The sequence below is a fragment of the Platalea leucorodia genome (genome assembly GCF_965183815.1).
Source record: "Platalea leucorodia genome assembly, chromosome: 14".
Taxonomy (NCBI): Eukaryota; Metazoa; Chordata; class Aves; order Pelecaniformes; family Threskiornithidae; genus Platalea; species Platalea leucorodia.
The window spans coordinates 10196398-10222021 of NC_138836.1; the positions used below are offsets into that span (position 1 = coordinate 10196398).

Genomic DNA, 25624 nt, shown 5'->3' on the forward strand with positions numbered 1-25624 from the left:
CTGCTGCGAGTCCTTTGCATATGTTAGCAACCCATGCATCTGCATCGGCATCTCTTCCAACAAAGCGCCAGAACGGAGACCAGTCAGAACAGCAGGAACTCAAACGTATCAAAACAGAAGACGGAGAGAGCATAGTCATAGCTGTTAACGTGGACACCCCATCTGTGGCAGTGAGTGATAAAGGCAGCCAGAACTAGAAACTTAGGGGAGTTTTCTTTTTTAAAAAAAAAAAAAATAAACTCCATGGTGCCAAAAGGAGACACTTAAATATAACACCTAAAATGTTGGAACATGTTCTCACGCAGTGGGGAAAGGGGCCCTGTGATCAGACTTCAACTTTCAGCACTGAAAAAAAAACTACACAGGTGGCCTTAAAACTCGGTAATTTAAAGTCAAACTGCAAAACATCTTGTTCCAGAGGCTGTGACCCCCGCTCCTCCCTGCCCCCTACTGAACTGTGTACACTGAGAAATACAGTGTTGGGGAGGGCTGCAGCTTTAAAAAAATCTTTATCAGATTATTTTAAGGACTGAGTATCTCAGTGTAACGGCAGCATGATAAGCGCTTAGTGTGAACTGGTTTCAAACGATTGTATATTCCTTAAAGGGAACAGAGGCAAGGAGCCATTTCCTACATCTTGGCAGCTAGCCTTTCATAATGACCTACCCGATGCAGTTGTTGGTAGATATGCAGTATTTTGTTGTTCACATGTGGAATTAGAAATTTTTGAGGTGTATTTTCATTTCTTTGCAAAATAATGGGGTCTTTGACATTTCAAATCACTCCATTTCTACTCCGGAAACTTTGGAATCACACAATACTTTTCATGTGAAATTTTGTTTGGTAAAAAACTGAATGTAGGGTTTTTTTAACCAATGGAATGATTTCCTTTTGTCTGTCCTGTTAAAGTTCAGATAAAGCTACTTTATTACATCTGCAAATTTTCATATTTTAGCAGTTGCCTGATAAATTTAATCAAATTTTATTACCATGTGTAGTGATCAAATGCTTCTTTGGGCTTGCATGTAACTGATTAGAAATTACAATGTAAATGAGCCGTTAACTGACGTAAAGAACTGCTATGAATTTGACCAGAGCTGCACTTATCTGTTTCTCTTTCTGCTACCTTTTGCTGTTTGTTACTTTGTGTTGACTTTGACTGTCCCTGGCATATTTTTCCAGTCTAAAGTAAAACAAGAGTCTCGCTTAATATTGTGTATGTTTAAGATAACAGACTGTTCTTCATTTAGAAAGATAAAATTCTTTATCACAAGTCCTTTTAAAAAGAGAGTAAAATTATCTTGTCAGAGGTATATTCGATATTTTTAAGCTTAAGCACCCATCAGTAGAAATTAATCTGACCAGTTTCTCCGTAACACTTTTGATGTCATACGCTGACCTTCGCGGGTCTCCATTAAGAGTAGCTGTTGTGGTTTTCTAACAGTGGCTACCATATTATTATAATAATTTTTTTTTTTTTAAGTGTGTGTTCTGCAGTTGAACATTTTAAAATGTATTGGTAATTTCTCACTTTAATTGTGGTAATAGATTCCACTTTACATTTCAAAATTAAATTTAAACGTAAGGCTGCTGTTCAGTCTTTAATTCACATGACGTCTTATTTCCTCATGCGGTAAGGTGAGTGAAAGCTAGATAGTTGGCTTAATTTGAATCTGATTTTTGTCATTTTCTGTAATAATGATGCATTATTTATATTTCCTTTTCCACTATGAAAGGAAAAACTGTAATTTCATGATGGACTGAACAGTTTGGAGTGGTTTATTTAGGCAGCTTTTGGGAACTATTTACCTAAAGACCAAATATGAGAAATCTGTACAAGTTTTGTGTTCATCCACAAAATGGAACTGTTACAATGTCTCTGCAGATAATACATATTAAAAAACTATGAAAAAAAAAAAAACTCTACACAAGCTGAATTTATAACAGGCATTTAAAAAAAAGCATAACCTGAAAAGAAACATTTCTGTAAAATTGCAACATTTTCTTTAGAGGTTTTAAAAATAAAAAAAAGTAAAGTTTTAACATACTTTTTTTAAGAAAAAAATCCAGTACTAGTAATTTAATTTGGTGTTGAATGAATTGACTAGAATGTGGTTTATTTTCAGAAGTGAGAATCTGTTCACAACTAGGGCTAGGTGAATAATAGTGTATAAGATTTTTTAAATAAAATTAAATTTTATTCAGCAAATTAAGTTGAAATTACTCAACAAGCGTGTTTGCAATATGTATGTATATTTGGGGGTGATTAAGCCAATTTATGTCGGCAGTGCCAAAGGAAACGGTATCGGACCAAAGAAGGCAAGGTGATGCTTGCTGTCAGTTGACGGTAGGCACGCTGCACGCCACGCCCTCCCGGGTAGAGGGGGAGACGACAGCGTGGCCTGGGTCCCGACTCGGTAGCGTGGCGGTGTTGTACACCCTTTGGTGCCTGTGGAATCGGGCACAAGGACGCGCCTTCCTCCAGCCGGATAAACCCGTTGGAAAAGCCGTGCGATGTGAGAAAACTGCTTACGTTCTTACCTAAAAATAATATGTGCTTATCTGTGCTTTTGGTGATGCTGAAGAAGGCTCACACGGGATAATCTGCCGTGCTTCTGACTAATGCAGACTTCTCTGTCTTACGTGTCAGGCCTCGCTAACTTGAGTCGTTGGGTTGTTAAAACAAAAGTGCTGCCCGGTTTGTCTGTACTTATGCGCCTCCCCCACGAATACAGTGATGGTTACCGCGTGACAGCAAAGGCTGAAGGAGACTCCCGTCACGCTGCGCTCCGAGGCGATGCTCGTGACCTTTCTCAAACGGCTCTTACGTGCTGATCATCCTGGACTCCCACGGTCAATACGCTCTTGCTTTTGCAAATGGGAAGTTTCTTCAGGTGACTCACGTACGTAGAGATTTGACCTCTCTTTAGGAATTGATGTACCCTTTCCAGTTACCTTTTGTGTTTTATGATGCATGGCGTTATTTCCGTTTGGGCTCCTTCTGTTCAGTGTTCTTTCCGCTAACAGTCAGCTTTTGTGTGATCCTTAAAATGACTTCGAAAAAGACTCGGAATTGTAACACAGGGAGGACCTAAGCGTGCGTTCGCTTCTAGTGACAGAAGAGTTCATCTCCACTGCCAGCGTCTGTCCCCCGTGCGTGAGATCCTGCTCCCTGTCCTTACGCCAGCTGTTCCCGATGCAGCTGCGGGTGGCAGTGCCCCCCACCCCAGCAGCTCTGGGCAGGCGGCCGCGCGGTCTCCTGGGCGGTGGGATACGCTTGCCTTTGGACACGACAGTCCTGCCTTTGGGCTGGCCGTTGTAACAGCAGCTGTAGGGTGCCGCGGGATCCAGCAAAGCGGCACCGAGTCTTCGAAACAGAGAGGGGCTGCGGATGGAGTGGTGTGAAAGACCGCTTCTTTTTGATCGCTGGGGTTAGTCTCGGTTCTGAGCGGCTGCCTCCCCCCTGCCCACACTGCGACACGTTTACCACAGTGGTAGCAGTCCCTACTCTGCCATTTTTAATTGTGCTGATTTAGGTAAATACCTGTACCCTGCTAATCCCCAAAGGTACAAAGGCACTTCTGCTTCATAAACCACCTCACGGGACAGACTGCTGTACCGGAGGCAAAACCCAGGAGACTGGGCCTCGCTCGCATGGTTGTTACAATACAGCTTCATTTTAAAATGTTGCGTTTTATAATTCCTTAAATCCCAAAGTGGAACTTGACGTTTCAACAATCTGTGTTCGGATCTGTGTTTTGTTTCTTGATTTAATTTCCCCAAAAAGGTAAATTTTGAGTGGTTGGTAGTCGTTAATGCAGGTTGAGTTGTGATCTTACATCGCATGTGATTTTATATAGTTGTGACTTTATATGCGTGTGTGTGAGATGGATATTTACTTAAAAATACATATTTTTATATATATTTATCTCATTTACACTAAATTGAGTGCTGCTTTCTACTAACGTGATTGACCCCTTTCTATACATGTATCTTAGCTATATAGTCTTAGCATTCTTGGTCAGAAGCCTACATCGTGTCTGACACGCAATTAATCGCTAAAGGCAGCGTCTGGCGTTAGTAAGTGCATGGGCTGCTTTTAACCACCACGTTCTTGATCTTATTTGTGGACTGGCAGATGAAAACAAGCTTTACTCCTGCTTCGGCTTGTTTTCTTTCCTATTAATCAAGCCAGACTTTGAATTAAGAATCGGTTTTGGTATCGAAGAGTCTCATTCTTCTAGAAGTTGTGTTAGCGTTTGGGGCTGGTTTCAGGTACGTAGCCAGGGATTTGCATTAGTTCAGCGATTTGACTTCAAAAAACCGCTGGCCACAAATGTCTTGATTTAGCGCAGCCTGCCATCCTAACGGAGATTATTTTTTTTTGTTAAATGAGTTTAATGAGATGTGCACTTTCTGGAATAATTTTCATTAATTTTGGTTTGGTTTCTGATCATCTTTTTATGCACTAGTTATGTTCTTTTTGTTTCTCATCAGAGCTGGGGAAATGCTTTTGTCTAAAGTACTAGAAAACTTACCAGTCGGTTTTCATGTTCGAGAAGTGCTGGGGAGAAGCCAAAGGTGGCTACGAAACTCCTGTAAAGGGCTGGGCCGTTGGAAGGTGGACGAGCACAAAGCCTGCTCCGGGACCAGAAAGCAGGGAGCATTGTGGGAAGTTCCCAGGCCCTCTTGCAGCCCCGACCAAGCGGAGGCATTGCCTTGTTTCAGCAAATACAACCTTGGGGGAAGGAGAAGAAAAAGTGGCGTAAAATGGGGGCACTGAAATGGCGTAGTAAGAAAGAGGTGGATTCGCTAGCGCCCGACTCCAGGCCTTTCTCAGGCGCACGTAATTCTGCAGCCTTTCTGTTCAGGGCAGCGGCGTCGGCCGCCGTCCCCTTGGCCTACAGAGTCAAGAACCAGTCTCGTGTCTTGCATTTCCTGACGTTACTGCTTAATCTCGTGTTTTGTAGCTTAATGTGAATACTTACAGGTTCTGAAAGAACTGCTTGTACTCTGTGGCTCCTGCTGGCCAATACCTGGAATTACCACTGAATTTATCGCCCTGGCTAATCTCGCAGTTTTCCTTTCAGGATTTTGAACTGTGACACAGGTGCTGCGGAAGGAGACAGCAAAATAGGGGGAGAGAAGGTGTTCAGTCATCTTTAAATACAAAAGAAATGAATAATCCATAGACTGAAATAGCTGATGCTGGTGGAAATACCTTGATTTTCAGGAATAGTCATATTTTAGACTTTCTGTGCAAATTCTGCCGTTTCCTCACCGATGAACACTGTCTGCGCCGCAGCCGGGGTGCGCTCTGTTGAGCAGGGCTGTCTCCCAGCGCCACGTGTTTACAGCTAAGACAACCGTACGTAAAGGAAGAAACGCTGTTGGACCTCTGGACTATAATACTCATCTTAAGCTAACGGCTTGACATTTTAAAATCTATTTAATCCTTTTTTGTCACGTAAAGTAGGCTTCTGACAGCGTGCCTTGCCCCCCTGGTACTCTGCAGCCGCGTGTCGAGCAGGGGTACGTTGGAAAGGCGACTGCTTGCTTATTCTGGTCTTTTCAAACGTGCCTTCGGGCAAGCGCCTGCCCGCGCGAGGAAAGCGGTTCCGTAACACCCTGCAGGAGGGCAGGGTCCGTGCGAGGCTCAAACCACGGGCGAGCGCCGTGAGCGTGCCGCTGCCGGCCTTGGGTCGGAGCTCCACGGCGTACCTGGGCACCGCAGCCGGGCAGCGGCGTGAATAAGTCAACAGGGTGGCTGCGTGGTCGGTCGGATGCTTCAAGTACTGTTTATTTCCCAAAGAGCGAGGAACCTTATTTGATGGTAGCGGTGTGTTTGTCCACTGTCCCGCTTACAGCAAATTTTGGTTAAAATTACCGACGGGATGCAGTACAGCAGAAAGGGGTGCGCTGAAGTCCTGGCAGAGCAACCTGGAGCCAGCACCAGCTGGGAAGACTGATTCTCTTACCTCATTTTTGATCCTTAAGGATCAAAATTTGATCCTTCAAGAGAAGGATTTGCGAGCAGTACAGAAAGGAGCAATGGGAGAGTAGATACATTTAGGGATGCGTTAAGGGATTCCACCGTTAGTACAGCGCTACTGCCCGCGGTGTTACTGTCACTCTAGAACGGATGTTTAGGGGAACTTTCACAAGTTCAGTAGAGTTTTAATCAACCCAGAACTACGCTCGCGGTCCCTCTGGTCAGCTATAGGAGAACTGTAACGGGAGGACAGGGGGTGGTGGTTCAGCAGCTTAAGGTTAAAGTCGTTTCCTTGCCCTTTGAAGTGAGCGCAGCTGCCTGGATCGTAAGCAGCGTACCGCTGCGGCGAGGGAGGACTGAAGTCATCCTTGGAGAACGGGTTCGGGTGCTTTCCTGCGCACGCGCTTCTCCGGGGAGAGGGCAGGTCCCAGTTGCTCATTCTACTGCTTCAGCTGTTAAAAGGTAAGAAGCTCAAAACAGCAGCGGTGGCGAATGGTGCAGTAAGCACTGCTGAACCAGAACTGGTTTGCACTGGAAGCTGGATTTGTTTTGGTACAAATACCGGCGGACACGTCCCAGGCAGTAACTCGCGCGCTGCCTGGCCTCCCCTTACGTGATTCAGCTTCCGTCCCTCAGCTGCCGCCTCAGTTCCTCAGTTACCTATTTATTCCCCAAACCTCTGGCAATAGGAACTGGGGCTGTGATCATCAGTGAATACAGCAAAATTAGTCACTTTTATTTAAAAGAAATAACATATTACAAATAAGTGTGCAAAACAATTTCTGTGATTAAATACACGTAAAAGCAACATGCAACCTTGACATCAAAATCTGCGTAGCAGTTAGTCCTTAGTATGTTACGTGACACTAAAAGAAACTCGTCAGACTTAGAGAGTTTGCAGCTTAACGATCTCGGAGTGAAGTGGCATGTCAGATTTGAAGCATCTGTGAAATTAAATCTCAGAGGAGCAAGGCTTCCCTCCCCAGGAGTTCAGTGCTATGAACGGAGAGCTTGTGGCTATTTCAGTTTCTGGTTTAGTATCCTGTGCCTTAGTTCAGCAGTAAATATTAATTGCCATCTAACAGTTTTGGGAAAGAGTTTACAAGTCAGTCGGTTTAGTCTAACCTAACTGTCCCTAGGCCAACAGTATTCAGTATCCAACATCTCAAATAAAAAAAAAACAAACCTAAAGTTTGCAAGTCTAAAGCCCCTGCAGAGAGGTACGCCTCGTGCCACCTGGTTCCTTCATTGTGCTGGATGTGTAAGGGGCCTGTCCCGTCGCCCAGCTGAAGCGCAGCGGTTTGGGAAGCGGTCGGTACAGCTGTCGCACCAGTACCGAGGGTGGATTTTGAACCTGGAATGGCTGTTCTGTTACAGGAGGAGTCACCTCTACAGAACCAGGGGCCCCGGGGGCCCCGGGGGCTTGCTCCGCGCGCCGAGAGGGGGAGAGCTGGGTCAGCCGGCGCCGAACGTGCCTTCAGCTACTCTGCACGGTTTGGCACCTGACGGCACTGATGGCTCAGCCCTGTGGCCGCACGGCTGCCGCCACCCAGCCCCGTACACCCGGTCAGAGGACAAGCGTGGCTCGAGCTACAGTCGCCTGTGGCTACGCGCTTGTCACCTCTTCTCCTCCGTTACTCTAAGACGTGCTCGGGGCGGGGGGAAGGCGGCGCTCCTGCTCCTCGCCAAGCTGCTGGAGTTCCCTTTGAGCACGATCCACAGCGTTCCCCCCGCTCCCAGCCCTTCGGTGGAAGTAAAGCAGTGCCTAAAATCTTCTGTTTCCACACCCCTTTCGCTAAGGCTAGCTGTACGGTTGTACAGCCCCTGCGGCTCTTCCAGTGTGGCAGGCACTCGTGTTCAAGCTAAAGTCACTTCACAGTTTAAGAGAAACCCAATAGGCACAAGCTTGTTGAAAGCCACCATCTTGAAAACTTGAGTTGATGACAGTAACCCAAAGAGATTTTAATGATGAATACTTGCAGAAATGAGAATAAACATATGTAGTCCACTACTTCAGCGCTTGTTCTGATCATGTTGGGCCAGGCTTCTCAGTGAGGTCTGCTAAACTTCTTGATCAGTATTGGACATTCGTATACTGTCCTTCCAAAGGCGGGGAACAGCCAAGGCGGTACTTTGACCCACGCGCTCCCTCGCCTCAGTCAAAGCTTGTCGTCCGTCATTTCTAGAAACTGAGCATAGACATCCCTTGAGCATTCCCCTTTTTGGTTGAATAAGAACTTGTAGTAGCTGCCATCCGCACATATTGCTGAAACGAAAACAAACGCGTTAAGTGCAGCTGTTCCAGAGGTACCGCTCCCTTCCTCCTGCTCTAGCTTCACCGCGCGCGGCGTCAGTCAGCCCAGCGCTGCGCCCGCCCTGGGCACTCCTTGGTCTTACGCCCTTGCAGCGCTGAGCAGCGGGAGCTCCTGCTCTCGGCCGGCGCGGACACGCAGCCCTGTCTCCTCTCAGCGTTCCCTCCAGCCCAAGGCAGTGTGGTTCAAAACCTGGGGAAGCGCCAGGACTTACCTATGACAGCGTTTGGCTCTGTTCCAAAGGCACAAATGCACGGAGAGCCTGAGGGAACCTGAAATTTGGAAAAACTCCATTTGGAACTGAAGTATTTGGGGAGAAAGCTGGCAGAGGCCAAACTGAAAGAGAAAAAAAAGCATAACAACTTAGTAAGGTGTTGAGTGGAGTTGATGGAGAACCGCTGGCGTGTTTGAACAAGTGGCAGGGTTCGCACTAGCTGCTAGTTTTGATTGGCTTTTTATTTTCTTTACTAAGTATCAGGTAGTACGTATGATTCCCCTTCTAGGGAAGGGGGACCCTACTACTCCCATCAGGCTTTCTGTTTTTAAGTGACTGCAAAAACTGCCAAAAGCATCGATTTTTAGCAGAGACTGCTTCATGTGACGTGTCCACAAAGTCTGTTTGTGCCAAGAGAAAGCCACTGAAAGACCACCCTACCCTGCTGCTGGAGCGCTGCAGCTCCACAAAGGACAGCGGGAACGTGGCAGTTGCTGTACAGTCCCAAACCTGCAGCTTCACTCGAGCACAGCAGGTTAATCTTGCCCCTCCGGTCGCGTCGGTAAGCGCTGCTGCTGGACCGGACCGGTGTTCTGAACTCCAGTAAAAGGTCAGGGCCCCCCCAGCCCCTCCTAAAGGCTTCAGAAGGGCTCAAGCCCTACCTTGACTGCTTGTTTCTTTTAGGGTCTTCTGCAGCAAAAATGTGTACTGTGCCGTGGTCGCTGGACACGCAGATTAGGGAAGCATCCTGATTGAAGTTAATACTGTAAGGAAGAGAGACAGTTGCAGTATTTCTACTGGAGCACAGCCACAGCTTGTGTGTACACAGCTCTGCGGCTGCAGTTTCCTAGAGCAGCTGCCAGCCTGGCAGGCGTGGCAGTAACAGCTCCTCTCCTGGAGGAGCAACAGCCCCGTCGGGGTGGAACAGAGGGCCTGAGCATCGGAGCGGCCACGCAGCAGGCTGCCCTGAGGGGGCACGATCTCCGCCACTCCTGCTGGCAGAAACAGCAGGAGCTCTGCTCCGAGGAGTAGGCAGGTCGTGGATAAAGCGTGCAATGCTCCTACCCCAGAGTGGCGCTAAGTAGGAGGAGGGAAGTTCCCCTGCTCCTGGGAGAGTGCTTCCAGCAGTGGCTTAGGGCCAGACTCTGCCTTGGGCTCTGGCCTGCAGGGCAGCGCTGTGTTGTAATAAACCTGTGCTCGGCCCGGTCTCTCTGGGCAGCGTTACGCTGCATCACTGCATTCCCCGTATGTCAGCGTCAGGCCGCAGCATCCCCCCAGCTACCCTTTATTCTGCGCAGAGAAGCGGGCCTAGAGACAGCTCCGCTCTTGTCCCGGCCCCTGGAGCCTGTGCTGGGCTTCACACAGCTGCCAGCTGCTGCTCCCTCCTCACCAGCACCGAGCAGAGGGAGCAGCAGAGGCCCGGCGCGGCCCTGGGACCCCTGGCTGCCGGGAGAGTTCTGCCTTCCGCCTGCGGCAGCGTAACTCTGCTTTGCTTTGTGAAGATGACTCGGGCGCCTTTTACCAGGCTGCCTCGGCACAACGCGACCCACAAGAAGACAAAGCAGAAGCAACTAAACATACCAGTATATATTGGCTGCCTGCGATCCTCTTCGTAGCTCCTGGATTAAATTCCCTGATGAAGTATCAAATATTCTTATGAGGGTCCCCTTGAAAAGGAATCAAGCATTGTATTAGGGAAGACAGAAGAGACTTCACATCTGTGACTGCATCCTGAAGTCCTCTGACCAGCACGCCCCTACGTACACCACCGGGTTTTTCATCTCCGTACATTTGAGAGAACCTCTCAATGATAACTCTGGGGGAGAATATTGATTTGCCCCGCCCCATCACCCCAGCGTTACAGTGCTTTGGTGTACAATCTTGCTACTCAGCTAAGTAAGCTTCATCCCCGTTACACTCCAAAGCACGAGCACAGCCCTGGCATCGGTTTGCAAACATTAGAGCAGACTTGCGTACAGCCGCCTGTGCCCAGGTTCCGTGAGTCATGTCTTTCTCGTTCCCCATAGTCAGTACTCAATGTTTGTTTGCTACTGCGCAGTTTTTTTCCACTTAAGTATAACGAGCCCGTGGCCGGTCTTGCCTTACAATTAGTTCAGTTGAAGTAATCCAGAAGAATTCGTTACCTCTGGCGCGCTCATTATCTGTGCGGATCCAAATGTGAGAGACCCCAACGAGTCAGGTTACAGACAGAATACTGCAGTAGAAAACTGCACTTCGTTTCCAGTAAACTAAACTTGACACCAGCGACGTCAAACGAGTCAGCGTACCCCCAACAAAGCCATCGTCGGTTCAGCAGTGCTTCCATCTGCTGAGAGCGGGGTGTACGTTGCCGCCTACAACTCGTGTTACGCACCTGGTTAACAAAGGCACCTCTCCAGTCGCACACCAGTAAAGAACAGAGCCCAGCAGAGAAAGATGCAGGTAAATGGCAGCTTAGTTTTGATTTAAGACACGAGCTTGAGATGTTGGCTTACAGGACGCTCAGTACGGCCGCTTGCCCATACTCCTATGTCAGTTCGAAAATGCTCTTTGAACTTTTTATCTATCTACGCAAAAAAAGGAACGTCTTATGCAGCAGATTACTATTCTATTTAGCAATAGAGTCGGCAGTTTTAAGAGCTTTGTTCAGAAGAAGTACAGTAATTAAGCTTAGCTAAGAGAGACCGTGGCTGCATTTTCTTTTTTTAAGCTTTTTGAGCTATGAGCTGTGCAGTAGAAGCTATTCTAAACAGAGACTCGTTGGATTAATTTAGCTTGTCCTTGAGAAACTCATTTCAGCGGAGTGGAAGACGGTAGCGAGCGCCCAGCGTGCCTCAGGTAGATGGGTACATCCGCCTCGCATTCCTTCGGGCCCAGTCATCCCCTGGGAGAGGGGGCTCGCTCGCAGACTTGGGGAAGTTCCCGTGGCGCGGGCAGGTCTGTGACTTGCTTTGCATTCTTTCTCAGCCCAAAGGGATCTGCACCGTGCGGTAGCTGCAGGTTTTGTCAGCACATTGCGTTCTTCAGCCCTACGTAACGCAGGGCCCTGCACCATTTGGTAAATATTCCAGGAATCGTTATAATTTACACCCTGCGTGAAAACATCCGCAGCGTGTGTGTGAGAAGAACGGAGGCAGTGCCTCTCCGTCCCAGTCTGTAGCAGGAGTGAAGCCAGAGCGGAACCAAGTCCTCCGATACGACAGGCCGATTTGCAGCTATTTCTTTAGCCAGTGGTTTTAAAGTAAATTTAAGCAGAAACTAATAAAGGTGAAAGAATGCAAATAAGCTTCCCCCTCCCCTTTATTTTTTAAATTAATGATGTTATTTATTGAAGAACACGTGAAACGTGAACTGCTTGGGCCAGATCTCATTCAAACGTCACTGAAGAATCATTGCTACAGTCAGCTAAAACATAAACGCTACCTCGGGCGCTGCATTTGGCTTGCTGTTTGGATAGCCTAAAGGGCAGCAACGATAGAGACTGAGAACGCATATTTCAGCGACAGATTTCCTAGTTAGTTATTTCTATGCCTTTCCTATGAAAGGATGCGGGTTTCTATTTTAGGAGGAGTTGCTACACTGGACTGCACAGTAAATCAGAGGTAGGAGGGCATTATTCTTACTTTTTCTGATGCTGTTGCAATTCTTGTTCCCTGCAGGTTTAAAGCTATGCAGCTCAAGACTCCTTCGTGAGCCGGTATGTCGACAGGAGGCTTTTCCGTATTAGCGAGATCCACGATCTGCACGTGGCCAGTATGTGTCCCAGGAAATGCAAGAAGAGAATTATTACTATTTGGACAAAGGACACAGAGACCTAAAAGACATAAAAAAAAAAAGAATAACTGTGTAGTTCCCATCATCTAATAAAGTTTTCAAACATAAGTTGCTAAAATGTTGGTAATTTCAGAATAAACAAACATACATGTAGTAAATCAGAATTGCATTTTAATGGCTATTCGGTATCCCAAAACATGATCCATCCACAAGTGCAGAGCACAGAGAAGTAGGGGAGTAGCATTATTTTAACTTGCTCTCATCACTGTATTTCAAAGTAATCTAGTGGTGGTTAATCCAAAATCTGGATGTTTTCGGAGATCAGCTCCATCAGTCTGTTACAGCAAAGCTATTTAAAAAAAAATAAAGAAGTCTCCTTAGCAGCTCGAAAAGGGTCAGTTTATACTAGGTGATGCTTTCGTTTCTCCTCCATCAGTAAAACTGATTATTATGAATTCACGTTTGAACTTGGTTCTTACAGTACCTGCACTTTTTTTTCTTCATAACTTTTTTGCTGACCATTTAAGGCAAATCACATCTCTCCCAGGTGTTCGCTGATACCAAGTACCTGCCTGCAAACTCTGCCCACAGCCGGCAGAGCAACGGGCGGCTGTCACAAGGGACAACAGACTCCTACTGCATCTTCCACCTTACGCCCCGCAGCCCCGGTCTGCGTTTGGGCTGCGCTGCCCCGAGCGCAGCCAGCAATTCCACGTTTGCTTCTAGCAGGCTTGAAAACCTCCGAGGATGGGAACCCCCAGCCTAAGGAACCTGCTGGTGGAGAAAACATCGTCCTGATGTCCAGGCTGATCCTCCCAAGGTACCATGTGTGGCCAACACCCCTCGTTCTACTGCCCGGCACTGCCAAGAAGAGCTTGGCTCCATCGTTTCTGTAACTGTCCTTCAGGTGGCTGTAAGCCCCCAGCTGCAGGTGGCCCTCACGGTCTCCTTTCTGCACGAGTAAACAAGCCCCGCTCCTCAGCCTCCCCGTGCAGGCCTGGTGCTTTGGGACCCCCACCGCCCCGCAGCAGGGCGGCGCTGTGCCCGGGGCGGGTATTCGCACAGCTGCCCTTACGCCCCTCCAGCTGCAGACCCTCACGTACACAGCTGCCGGGGGAGCACACTCAGCGCCTCCCTCTCACGGCTCCCCTTCCAGAGGGGACCTCCCTTTTTCAATAAAACCTACGGCAACAAAACCGCTTCCTGAGGCCAAACCCAAGCCCTCTCCCTCCCACGCCCACCTGGAGCTGGCATCACCGCACCAGCGAGCGCTTAGCCTGCGGCTCTAATACTCGCCGTGGTCCAGGACACCACCTGCTCGTTTCAACAAAAGACAAAGCCCTACCTTGCTATTTAGGAAGAGCAATATCAGTTTGCGAATTAGGCTCTTTTTGACAGTGTAGAGAACAATCTGCTAGACAGTTCGAGCTCTACTAGAAAAGAGGAATGATTCACTTTAATAGTTTGTGTTTATAATTAAACTTTCAGCACAAAATACATCAAGTTTACAGGTTCTTTACAGAAGAAAGCATGTAACTCTTACAGAAATCGGATCTATAACCTAACAGGAGTACAGGAAAAAGCTTTTCTGCACCAAGTATTAATAAATTTTAATAACCATTTTATAAACACAAAAGCATCTCCAAAGGGCACGACCGCAGTGCCATAAGCAGACTGTTTGATCGCTTACTAACGAAACTGATTCAGGCAGCTAAAGCCAAATAGCATGGCAAGAACAGACTAAACTCGCTTCCGCTCCCCAGCCCACGCATGCAACTCACCTTTAGGGTTGTAGCAGGTTTCAAAGACGTGCAACTGGTGGGGATTGTGTGTGAACGTGAAAACTTTAATCATCGAGTCCAAGACTACCACAATTCTGAAACAGACAAGAAGTTCCTGTGACTTGGGGTGGGTAAAGCGGGGACACAGACAGTAATTCAGACCTGCAAAGGCTTTCCACTGATGCAATAGCTATATTCTCCCCCCACCCCAACAGACTTGCAGCCTTGCAAAAAACCATGCAACCACGAGCCTGCAAAGCACTCTTATCCAAAGCTGTGACAGCAGAACCCCTCTGCCCGCACGAACGCAGACTCCAGCTGCTAAGAGATGCTCTTGCTCTAGAGCCCCGCTTGAGTTCCCTTCACGCTCCTCCACACCTCAAAGAAGTCAGCAGTAGCCACAGGAGAACATTTCCCACATTAGGGGGCCAGAAAGGCTCACGGGCTTTTCACCAAGGTTTCCGATACCGGTATGCTGCAGCTGTGATCTGGTAACAACACCTAACGCTTGCCCCCAAAAGCCTGTTTTACCTTTCGTTGCTGGTGGTGTTTATCCAGGTGCTCAAGCAGGATCTTTTTCCTTCTACAAACAGCTGGAAATGAATAAGACCAGCGCACAAAGCCAAGCCGTGCATTCAGAACGCATTTTTTGTACCTACCTGTCTCTTCGCAGCTTAACTGCTTTGACTTCTGTAGAAAACTCTATCTCAATGACAGTCTTCTTCTTCAGGTCATCCCAGATCATTACTGGAACAGTGCAGAGACTGCATTAGGTCAAGGCACATCTGAAGATCCGCATCGTCTCCATTACAACCACCTCCAGTTTCCGAGAGGGCTAATCAAGGGGAGCACCCAACGGCTACGCAGGGACAGACTGGCACCCTGCTCACCAGGAGGCACTGAGCTCCTACAGCCCACCCACTCTTTCACACGACGATGCGTGCAGGTAGGAGCTGGTAAACTCTTGCCACAGAAGCTGACAATAAAAATACATTTTTCTAAAGACAATCAGCTTTTTTTGTTTTGCTCTGAAGGTTATCAAAGAAGTAAGGCAGCAGACAAAAAAGGAACATATTTTCCCACCGAGCTTGCCAACCAGGGGCCTTTCCCCCTCAGGCTGCTGAGCCGTAGGGGCTCTTTGCAGAGTTAACTGTGAGAAGTAGAGACTTTGTCACCGGGGCTGAGCCCGGTCATCGCCTGTTAACACTGCAACAGCAGCGACGCAACTTATTTCACCGCGTTGACTTAAACCTGCTGCCACATCCCCTCCACCCAGCCCTGGGAATACCAGACCCCGGCTCAAGGCATTTGGTTTGGGAGTTCTTTGGGCGGTTTCACACAGACAGCAAGGCAGACATTTACAAGCTCTGTTCCTCCAGACTCACCTTTGTTAGGTGGGTACTTCGGCTTTTTTCCTCCACCTACTAGTGCTAAATAGTTGCAGCGAAACAACATTTCAACATGGCCAACACCACCTTCTAGAAATTCTGAAAGACAAATGTATTTTATTTAAAAGTGTCAAAACCTGTTAAAATGCCATCTAGTTTTTACCACTGTTACAAGAAAAGTTCACGTTATCCAGCACTTCTCTCAGGCACCCGAGAAGAATAGTATCTTCCTACCCTGGCCAACCTTAAAAACCAGAGAATCCTCTAAGAGTGGGGGTGACAGACAAGAAATCCTGAAATCCTAGAAGGGTGGGTGGTTTTTTGGGTTTTTTTATTTGATTTTTTTTTTGTGCTTGTTTAAGATTAGGATTCTCAGCAGTTGCTTTATTTTTCATAGCAATGAAGATCACCACTGTTGTTGTCACACAGTTGGGATATGCCTCATTTTCATATATAGCAAAAACAGATACAGCATCATATACATATACATATATCATATACAGCAAAACAGCAAGGTTTTAAAGCTATATTAAAATGTGCTGCATGAAAGGAGATCAAGCAATATCATCCTGGCAGCTTGATCGTTTCTATTACACAGTGGGTTCGTAACTATGTTTAGAAAGACTGTCCAGTTAGCTCAAATTCATCCCCCCCAGGCCCACACTCGAGTCTGGTGTTGCTCTGCTACGCTAATGCCGTGCATTTAGAGAAACACCAATAGTGTTCCTTAGTCACGAACCTTTCTGTGCAAGGGGATTTGTCTTTATAGGCTTGGTGGATTTGAGGAAAGGCGGCAAAACGCACATGGACGTAACTGAACCAGACTCTCTAGTGCTGTTCTCTGGAGCGTACCCGTAGCTGCTGGAATAGCTAAGAAGTACGGTCCAGCTCAGCGAGCCTCTGCTCAATGGTGCAGGACACACAGCGAAAGCAAGATACATCGGCTGGTGCAGCCAGTTTCTCATTTACAGGGCAAGGAGAAGGTTGTTTTCTTTTCAAAAGTCTCAGCTGCAGAGGAAGGAGAGTAAGATGCCATGCTTATGGTGCAAGTGGAGGAACAAAATATCAACCAGGGGATTGTATAATAAAAGAATTTTTCAATTTGATGACATGTGAGTGGGGGTGTGGCTTTGTTTACATAGCTTAGAGGGATGCTCAGCATTCCTCTGGGGAGAGGGAACTGAGCTGTCAGGAGGAGAGCCCAGAACTGTGGCCTTCAGGGTAGATGAGCAGAGTTAAAAACAAACTTTTCCTTTAAAAGGCTGTCCAGTAACTCCACACCCTGGCAGGCTGCAGCAGGAAAGGTGAACGAAACCAGTAAGCCATTTCAAAGCTAGAGGAAAAGTTGAAGTTTCCCAAGACCTCGAGAAAGACCTGCCGTCAGAAATAGGGATGGGAGAAAACTGCAGAAATGTCTGAGGAGCTGGGAGGAAGCACTACAATGGAAAGAGGTAGACATATGCAAGAAGGATAGGACAAGGGAGATTAATTAGAAGCACTGCAGTACATCGGAATGAGGAATTTCTGTTGGGACCTGACTGTACAACGCTGAAGGTAGATGCCTGGAAAGATACTCGTACTGGAGCAGTAAAGCCTTGGATTTCATGCAAGTCCTTGTGGTTTCTTCAACAACGCTTTTGACTGCCGAGTTTCCTTCCTGAACAAGTGTACTTGGACACTACCTCCGTCTGCACCAGAGCCTCCTCTTAACTCCATTAAAGCATTTAAAGCATGACAGCACATTTTGTTATGAAGAGGCATTATCACCGTGACAAAAAGTCTTAAAATATTTACGAATGATAACCCGAGATAATTTAAGAACGTGCAATGTGTTCTGAATCTATGCTAGAACAGATGCTTCAATCCTTATCTTTACAGTTCTGACAGGTGATGCTTGGCTGGGGAACTTCATGGAACTCCTGGATATGAGAGCGCCAAGCCAGGGTGTAACAGTTAAGACTTGGTTTCATACCGGGTTACAGAAATCAAACAGACAGCTCCATCTGGGACTGTCTCAGGTAGGTTTAAATAAACATGAAAGATGGACGAGATTTCTCCGTGTACCTACGCAGCCGGACAGTCTGACCCCTCAGAATCCGCAGGGGAAAGGCAAGCTGGCTCCTAAGAAACGTTTCACCATGGGAGTCCTGGGAGTATGTCCAGAGCTACTGGCAGGGAGAGGTTTGACAAGGAACTCAACAGGCCTTCAACCTGAATTCTGCTCCTTGTAGCACGCTGTCACAGATGATAGTCCCAAGAGATGTTGCTTATGGAAGAATTTAGTATTAAGAACAGAAAACAGTTTGTCGGCTTTGGCCACATGAACAGTGACTGAAATCTCTTACCACACTAGAAAGTGAAAGCGTGCCTGGTTTCATAGGAATTGCTATTTTAAATCCATTTTTCCTCTTATTAAATCCTTTCTATCACCACAGGCTGGAACCACTGGAAAACCTGTTTAGCATGGCAGTTTTCTTCCTCTATTTAGGGTTAGAATCGCATAGCTAGGTTCCATTTTCCCTTATTTTGACTCAGTTATGTTTGCTGGCTGATACAAAGCCCCACTACCTGTTAATATAGCTCATCTAGCAATTTTTGTTAAGACATGATACCAGGTTTACCGCCTTAAGATCCTCCCAAATTTTTTAAGCATACAGAGAATATAAAATTTAGAGTATTAGAGGTCTGGGCTCACAGTGCTCTTGCAAGCCATACTCGAAGCAAGTATGAGAAATGTTACGTTCAGATCTCCAGTAAGAAGGCAGTAGTTTTAGTGCTGTACTAGATCACCCAGATGACTGCACAGGAACCGAACAACTTCTCTTGATGGCACACAATAAGGCTGCAGTGAGAAACTCTTCTCCCACTTGCGAATAGCCAGGCAACCTATCTCCCATTCAGGACTACAACCATGAGCAACAGCTAACGCAATTCAGCCTCTGCAAGAAGGTGAGACACATTCATCAGCAGCCAGCTTTATGCAAATTAATAGCACATAAACACCTGACCAGGCAGTGGCATAAGAGAGAGTCCCTTTGGGACCAGCACGGACTTCCTCGCTTGAGGCTTTTTTCAAAGCTTCCAGTGATGGCACAGTGAAAGCTAAGCAAGAATCTTACAGAAATAAAAAAATGAGGAGGCTGAGCTTCCAACACAGAACTAGCATGATATAATAAGTAAGCATTTTACCTTGTTTCTCTTTTTCTTTGAGTGGATCTGCATTATAAACTCGGAATCCATTTTCCATTCCACATGCAAAGCATCCTGTAGTAAAAAGCACATATATATACACATATATAGTAATTGCGAGATAGATACACTCAAGAACTAAGCGAGAGCCAGAGGGTTAAGAAAGCATTACTGGATAACCACATTGTTAAATTCAAGCTGAAGACCACTTGCAGGCTTTGTTAGTGTTTGCAAGTGAAAACCGTTTAGAGGAGTTGTCCTCTCTGCTGGCCTCCACTGAAAGTGGAAAGCTCTCACTATTCTTTTTAGACAGGTAAGAAAACAATGGAAGGAAAGGAGAGCAATTCCCCACCCATCTGTATCCTATGCCATGCACTGCAGAGGGAAGGAAACCTGCGTTTCGACTTGTATGGTCCCACCATCGTTATGAAGCCAAACCCTCCTTTCTTATTAGACCCAAATTCACACCATGATTATGACTATATGAAGTATGATTCATTGCTCGTCTTTCCACAGAAGAGAGCTTCTCAAACATAGTTTTTAAGAATGCTCTAAGGAGAGCCTACCGAGTCCTATGCCAATAATTACAAGCCAATAGCTTAAGTCTAAACTAGGGAATGATCAGAAGCCAGATTAAAGTACTCTGGAAAATTATTTTAGTTACATTTACATATAGAATTATGCATGTGCCTTTTTAGTGGAATCCATCGAACTACCAGAATCCTGTCCTGCTGTTTTACTCGCTAATGGGTGAATGCAGTTACTAATACAAAGAAATGCCAGTGTGAAGTCAGAAGCCGCTACCGTTGCTAGAGGCAGACTGACAGAAGATTAGTTGCTACACAATTTATATGCACTGTTATAAAAAATCCAGTTAAAATCTTCAAGGTACTGCAACAGTGATATTCAAATTAGTCTGGTTTTATTCTTATGCACTGCAATGACTGACAATTTAAACCCCCCAAGTAAAAATTGAGGAGCTATGTCTAAATGCACCCCTTCCCCAAACTCAATACCCCAAAATCACAGGGTGGGTGGGGGAAGGAAGCCTTCACTCTTAACATAAGGTCTCCAAACCATTTGCTCATAGCCAGGTGAGCCATGGTTTCCTGCACACAAGACTGGACTGGTTTGCTGCGGAGCGATGGCTCAGAAGCTGGCAAAAGGGTGCTAAAGGTTCACAAACAGCCAGCAACAGTCCTCACAGCGCAGGCAACTAACTGGCTTGGTGGTTTGCATACTATCATCAGCTTAACAGACGCTCAAATAAAAAAATTGCATATGCTCACTGAAAAGCAAGTGAGCAACATTCAGTACATGCCTTCCACCATTCATATCTTGGTTAAGATGTCAGACGAAATAATACAATTGGTGACTTTTTTTTGTTACAACACAGAACAAAAATCAATGTTCTCGCATAACAATACAAAAACATATAATAAACTTGATCCTGACAACAGCATGAGTTTAAAAACTCCACAATTTGGGAAAAATCATGCAGCCAATTTGAGATTCCTTTTTAATACTTCAAGAGTTTCATTCCAAGTAGGGCCACTTTAAAAAACCACCACCCAAACACAAAAACCCCCAACCAACCCAAACACAAGAGCAGCAAAAAAAGGCATCACACACATCCTCTGCTTTACAGACCGGCATCGTCTGAGGTGTGGGGGTGTGTGTTTGGCAGCATCCTTAGGGTTCCTATTCACTGAACTCACACATACAACGGAAAAATTACTACAAGATCCATCTCTGCACCCTTCACTGCAGAAAGGAAACAAATTAACCCTCTAATTTTCCATATAGTCACTAACAGCAGAGTCACAGACCCGATATATGGGACTGTCCTAACAGTACCACAGTTAGCTAAACAGTGAAGAAAACAAAATACGCAAAAAACCTACTCCCCCAACCCAAAAGACAGGCACAACTTCATCCTGCCCAAGATTTTTTAATAAATTAAGTGCAAAAAGTTCTTGTTTACATATGTAAACACACAGAGAGTGGTTAACAAGAATATCATAATTATAGAAAGATTAGTAAACATATCGAAATAGATGCTTTTAAATTAACTACATGCATTTACCTCCTCCCTTCTCAGCGCATCATTCTTTAGTTCTCTCCGTCAGTTGAATACGTAAGAGTGCGCTGTGTTGAAATTACAGCGCTAATGAACTGCCGCCTCTTGCGGCATACTTTACTGGGATAACTAGGCAGCAAATGACAACGGAAATGTTTCTCTCTACATAAAACACCACTGTACAGGATGAGAACTAACCTTTTTCTGGTAGCTGTAATGTGTATCCATATAATTATTTTTCCAGTGACAGTTTTATAGCTCAATTTTCAGGAGAGGCGAAGGAGAGGGATGCTGAAACTGTTCTTGTACTAAAAGAGCACTGTAAAGTTTTACTTGTGTCAATACCAGCAGCTTATAACAAACCCAAACGGAGCATTCCTAATGCACTAAAACGCAGACAGTACGTTTCCTGTAGCACCACTACAGCTTTTCTGCAGGGCTAACCTCGTGACCAAGACATGGGCTGCTTCTAGCGTCTCCAGTTAAAAATGTAGATACTGGCAAGACAATACACCAGCACTGAGGGAACGTCAGTAATGGGGATGTTCCCCACACAGTCGGTCATTACTGACAGAGATACGAAGTTCTCAGTCATGGCATCCCCTGAGACAAACAAGAAAAAAACAAAACAAAAACAAACCCAAAGATACAGGAAGATTACCACTACTCATTCAATTCCAGGTTACAGGAACAGCTTTGGAGCCCAGTGTTTCCCCATCTGGCTGATCCCAGCGTTTACCAGTGGGATCGCAAATTTGACAGTTCAGCTACAGCTTGGAAGCCCTTACGTACGAGAGAGCTGGGCAGGGGCTGCCAGGAGAGGGAATTGCTGCAATAATAGGTATGCTTCCTTCCACGGGAAGCTCCCAGCTCACTTTAAGAAGGGACAGACATGCTGTCAAAGAGCCACTGACAGAAAACAACTCAGATACTTAAAAAGAAAAAATTATTACAGAATTATTACCCTAACCCCGCAGTTGTGCTTTTTCCTACAGTAAAAGTACTATTTACCAACAGTCCCAGTGAGGCCACAGTGAGTTTTGTTTGGTTTTCTAAAACCAAAGAAAAAGGAAGGGTTGAATTAACGACTATCCTAGCAGATGCCACAGGCTGAAGGGGACATGCTGACATAAGGAAATCTGCAGGCTTTAGGGCCTAAGATCCAGAAACCGCACCAGTGGAGTCTAGGGAAGGGACTATGGCAGGCACAGTTCCTAGCACGTTAGTTTTCCTTGCCACAGCAAATTTGGTGTAAAGCCATAAGAGAGAGCACAGAATCTTACTAACATTTATGGGGTCCTACAGCTAAGCATTTCAGTCCACTGGATGAGATCAAATGAATACGCCAAGTGTTTCAACACCAAAACAACTCCACGCCTCAGTTTTCAAACTCGCTTTAGACTACAACAGTGACAAAAGAAACTTGTCAGCAATTTTCACCTGTACTTTCTGGTGTGGTAATTTATTATGACGTTTTGTCCATTCATTTCTGTAAAGCACTTTAATGTCCTTCTGAAAGCATGAGAAAAGTGCTTGAAATCAGGAGTATACCAGCTTGAAATTAGGAACCTAAAGTCCAAGTATTCTCTTTGAAAACAACTGAGAACACCTTGCAATATGGGCTTTATTTTGGGGGGTTACACTGTTTCTTTATTTTTTAATTTAGAAACAAAAAGTGGCAAAGGCACCCAATATAAAAATAGAGTATCACTCAAACCAGAATAAGGGAAGCACGCTTCAGAAAAACCACAGATGCTCGCTTTACCACTTGTCAGTCATGGAAGTTAAGACTTGGAGAGACTTATTAGATCATTCCTCCCATCTTCCCACCGTTATGGGATTGGCTGGTCTTAAATTACTAAGAAATTAGGTTATTGTGACAATATATGCAGACACCCACACTACTAAGCTTCAGCACTCAAGTGACTCACATTTCTATTTTTGGTAGAAGCAACAAGGAAGAAGGGAGCTTTTCCTCTTATCTACTCTTCTTTGAGCAGCCAAAGAATTGGCTTTTCTTTAACACTTTAAAAAGGCCCTAAAAGTTACCATGCTACTCACAGTCGCCATTCCTAAGCAGGAAGAGCTCCAGGAGCCCACAAATGAAAGCCAAACATGATTTCTGTTCAAGTTTTTTGCTATTATTCAGTTGGCTGGCCAGGCTAGGTAGGCTGGGACTTGAATACTGTTAGGAATATGCTTCTCAGCTTACAGATTCCCAAGACAAATTCCTTAAAATACTTTGGATACGACATTATTCAAAACGGTGTTTATGGTTTATTTACTGCTACAGAATTTAAGGAAGCCTCTTCAACAAAGAAGAAGTTTTACATGCTAAAATGATGCTCTAAAGGCATTTTGCAGTAAAAGGGAAACTTAGCTTCTTATACTGTTCTCTTTATAACCCAGCCCCGTCACAGGCCAAGCATCAAATATTACCGCTTCATCACAGACCCCTGCAGATTTGAAATGAAGCTCATCCTCGCAAATCTCTTTTTTCCATCTGTTGCAAATGCAAGATGAAGACAAGTGCAAACAGAGTTGCTGAAAACCAGACTACTTTACTGTTTTCAAGTCAACAGGACAGCATGAAGAGAGCTACCAAGAGGCTCACTTCATTGAACAGCTTGATAGAGCACTGACAAAACGTCGTCAGAGATGCTAGACTAGAACCAACAGAGTAATTTGTGTTTACACACGGCTTCAGCAGCATCAGCAACAGGTACATGAACTACAGCCTGCAATGACAGAAGTTGCAAGACTGTCTTAGGCAAGAGCGTTATTTGTTAAGACAAAAGGATGTTACAAAATGATGACCTTCTATTCCCTATTCCACAAAAATGACACTTGCTCATAAGACTGGTGCTATTTTTATATTGCAAAAGCAAGATGAGGCATATGCACCCCCTTTCCAGAAAAGGCCTCCCCCTTTCTAACAAAGAAAAAAAATAAACCAACCATACAGTTCTGAAGCTTTTCAGTGGTCCATGTATCTGTACCTGTCTGCCAATACGATTAGCAGTTTTAACCACCATTTTTAAAACACAAGTCAGGCAAAAAAAAAAAAAAAAAAAAAGAGAAGTTACAGCAGTAATTTTGAATGCAAAGCACTTATTTACACAGCAAAAGTGACATTTTGTGAGCTACCTTTTCAGTAACACAGTTTCAAAAATACACCCCTTTAAGCACAGGATTTAAGGCAGGCTCACAGCACGACAGGAGGGAGGGTAGCCAATTTTAAGGAGCTCAACTCGCAGCAAGCACCCAGGCACCAGGCGAGAGGCAGATGTGCTGGACGATGCACACTGAACGCCCCCGGTCTCTCTCCTCTCCCCCCCGCCACCCAGCCAACTCTCCGAAGGGGCTGGCTGCAGACACCGCCACACCAGAGCTACGACAAGGGGAGACCGGTTAAATCACACCTCTGCAGACACGGCCTTCCCGGCTTTTTAAAGCAGGAGCTGTGCTGCCACAGCAGCTGCAACGACCAGGCGCCGGCCGTCCCGTCAGCCGCAGCGGGGGCGACGGGGAGGCACACAGCGCGGGGAGCGGGCCCTGCCCGCCGCCTCCCCAGGGCCGGGACGGCAGGCCCGGGCAGCCGCCCTCCCGCCGGCGCCGGGTCCCGGTCGCTCCGCGCTGCCGGGGGCCGCGGCAGGCCCAGGGCCAGCGCCGCGCTCCCCTCACCGGCGCCGGGCGGTTACCTCCGCCGGGCTCCCAGCCGCCAACCGCCCCCCGCCCCTGCCGGCACAAACCGGCTCCTCAGGGCCGGGCCCGGGGCGGAGGCTCCTCTCTCCCGGGCCGGGCCGGCCCCGGGCACCGCGCCGGGCGGGGCCCGCTCCCCTCACGGCGCCGCGCCGCGCCCCGCAGCCCTCCCCCCGGCCCGGCCCGGCCCCGCCACCTCACCGTGGTCCTGGTTGAAGCCAGCGTAGAGCAGCCCGTTGCCGTGCGGGTTGGCCGGGAGCAGGTTCATGGCTCCTGCCCCTTCGCGTCCGCCCGCCCTCCTTTAAACCATGGCGGCGCCCGCCCGCCTCAGCCCCGCCGCGGGAGCCCGCCCGCCCGCGCCGAGCCCAGCCGAGCCGCGGCGGACAGGCCGGCGGCCGCTTCCGACCCTGTCAGGCAGCGCCGCCGAGCGCAGACGCCATCCACCCGCCAGGGGGAGGAGCGCCGAGCAATCGAGCGGCGCCGCGCCAGGCCCCTGCGGGCGGCCGGGGACCGGCGGCGGGAGCGGCCCGGGCCCCCGCGGGGGGATGCGGCGCTGGGCGGGAGAGGGAGGGTCCGCTCCCGCTAGATGCGTCTGTGAGGAAGAGGGGCTTTCTCAGGGGGCTGCTGCGGGGGATATGCCCCGAGGGTCGCGCAGGCGCAGGGCCCCGCTGCGGGGAGGGGCCGGGGCCGGGGCCTGCCCCTCACGGCTGGGGCGGGGGGGCCGCTCTCGGGGGCCCCGGAGGAGCAGGGGGCTGTGGCTCTACCCGCCGCCCCTGCGTGGGCCTGCGGCCTGCGGGGACCCCCCTCGTCCTCGCAGGGGAGCCCCCGCCTCACGGGGCCGTGCCGCGGGATCGCCCCGGGCTGCTCCGAGGCCGAAGCGGGGCCCCTGGCCGCGGGGCGGGCGCCTGGGGCGGGTGCGGGGCCCCCGCAGTGCGGGGCAGTGCGGCCCGGGCCCCGCTCTGAGGGACCGCGTAGCAGAAAGCTCTCACGTCAAGGGCACGCTGAGTATCAAACTAGTACGAACAGAAGAAATGCAGTTCGAATATGCTGAAACAGGGGAGCCCCGAACTTGACCAAAAAAAACCCCAAAAAACCCAAACCCAAAAACCCACCACCACCAAAAACCCCTTGAAAACTTGAAAGCTTTGAAGATCCAAAGCCCTGAGCGACCTGAGCAGAGCTCGATAGTGAA

At 47.5% G+C, this 25624-nt stretch overlaps 2 protein-coding genes across 8 annotated transcripts in view; one reads left to right on the forward strand and one right to left on the reverse strand.

Moving 5' to 3' along the window:
• The window catches only part of FOXK2 (forkhead box K2), a 48834-nt gene extending 46845 nt beyond the window's left edge, over positions 1-1989 (forward strand). The window contains exon 9 of the mRNA XM_082326948.1: positions 1-1989. Within this exon, the coding sequence (XP_082183074.1) occupies positions 1-197 (197 nt within the window). The 3' untranslated portion in view covers positions 198-1989.
• WDR45B (WD repeat domain 45B) lies at positions 226-24816 on the reverse strand. Of its 7 annotated transcripts, none has more exons than XR_014229750.1 (11): positions 24634-24816; positions 18651-18725; positions 15459-15560; positions 14733-14820; positions 14074-14168; positions 12142-12332; positions 10100-10185; positions 9181-9282; positions 8519-8640; positions 5222-8258; positions 226-5113 (listed from the first exon to the last, which is right to left on the reverse strand). XR_014229750.1 is itself a non-coding variant. In XM_082326955.1 (10 exons), exons 1-10 carry the CDS (start codon positions 24698-24700, stop codon positions 8152-8154), a joined length of 1035 nt encoding a protein of 344 aa, XP_082183081.1. In that variant the 5' UTR covers positions 24701-24816; the 3' UTR covers positions 226-8151. The 7 variants fall into 7 exon arrangements, 4 of the variants coding, with proteins under 4 accessions (XP_082183081.1, XP_082183083.1, XP_082183082.1 ...); XR_014229751.1 differs by having other exon boundaries at positions 226-4738; positions 4989-8258; XR_014229752.1 differs by having other exon boundaries at positions 226-3385; positions 4539-8258.
• Between the last annotated feature and the right edge of the window lie 808 nt (positions 24817-25624).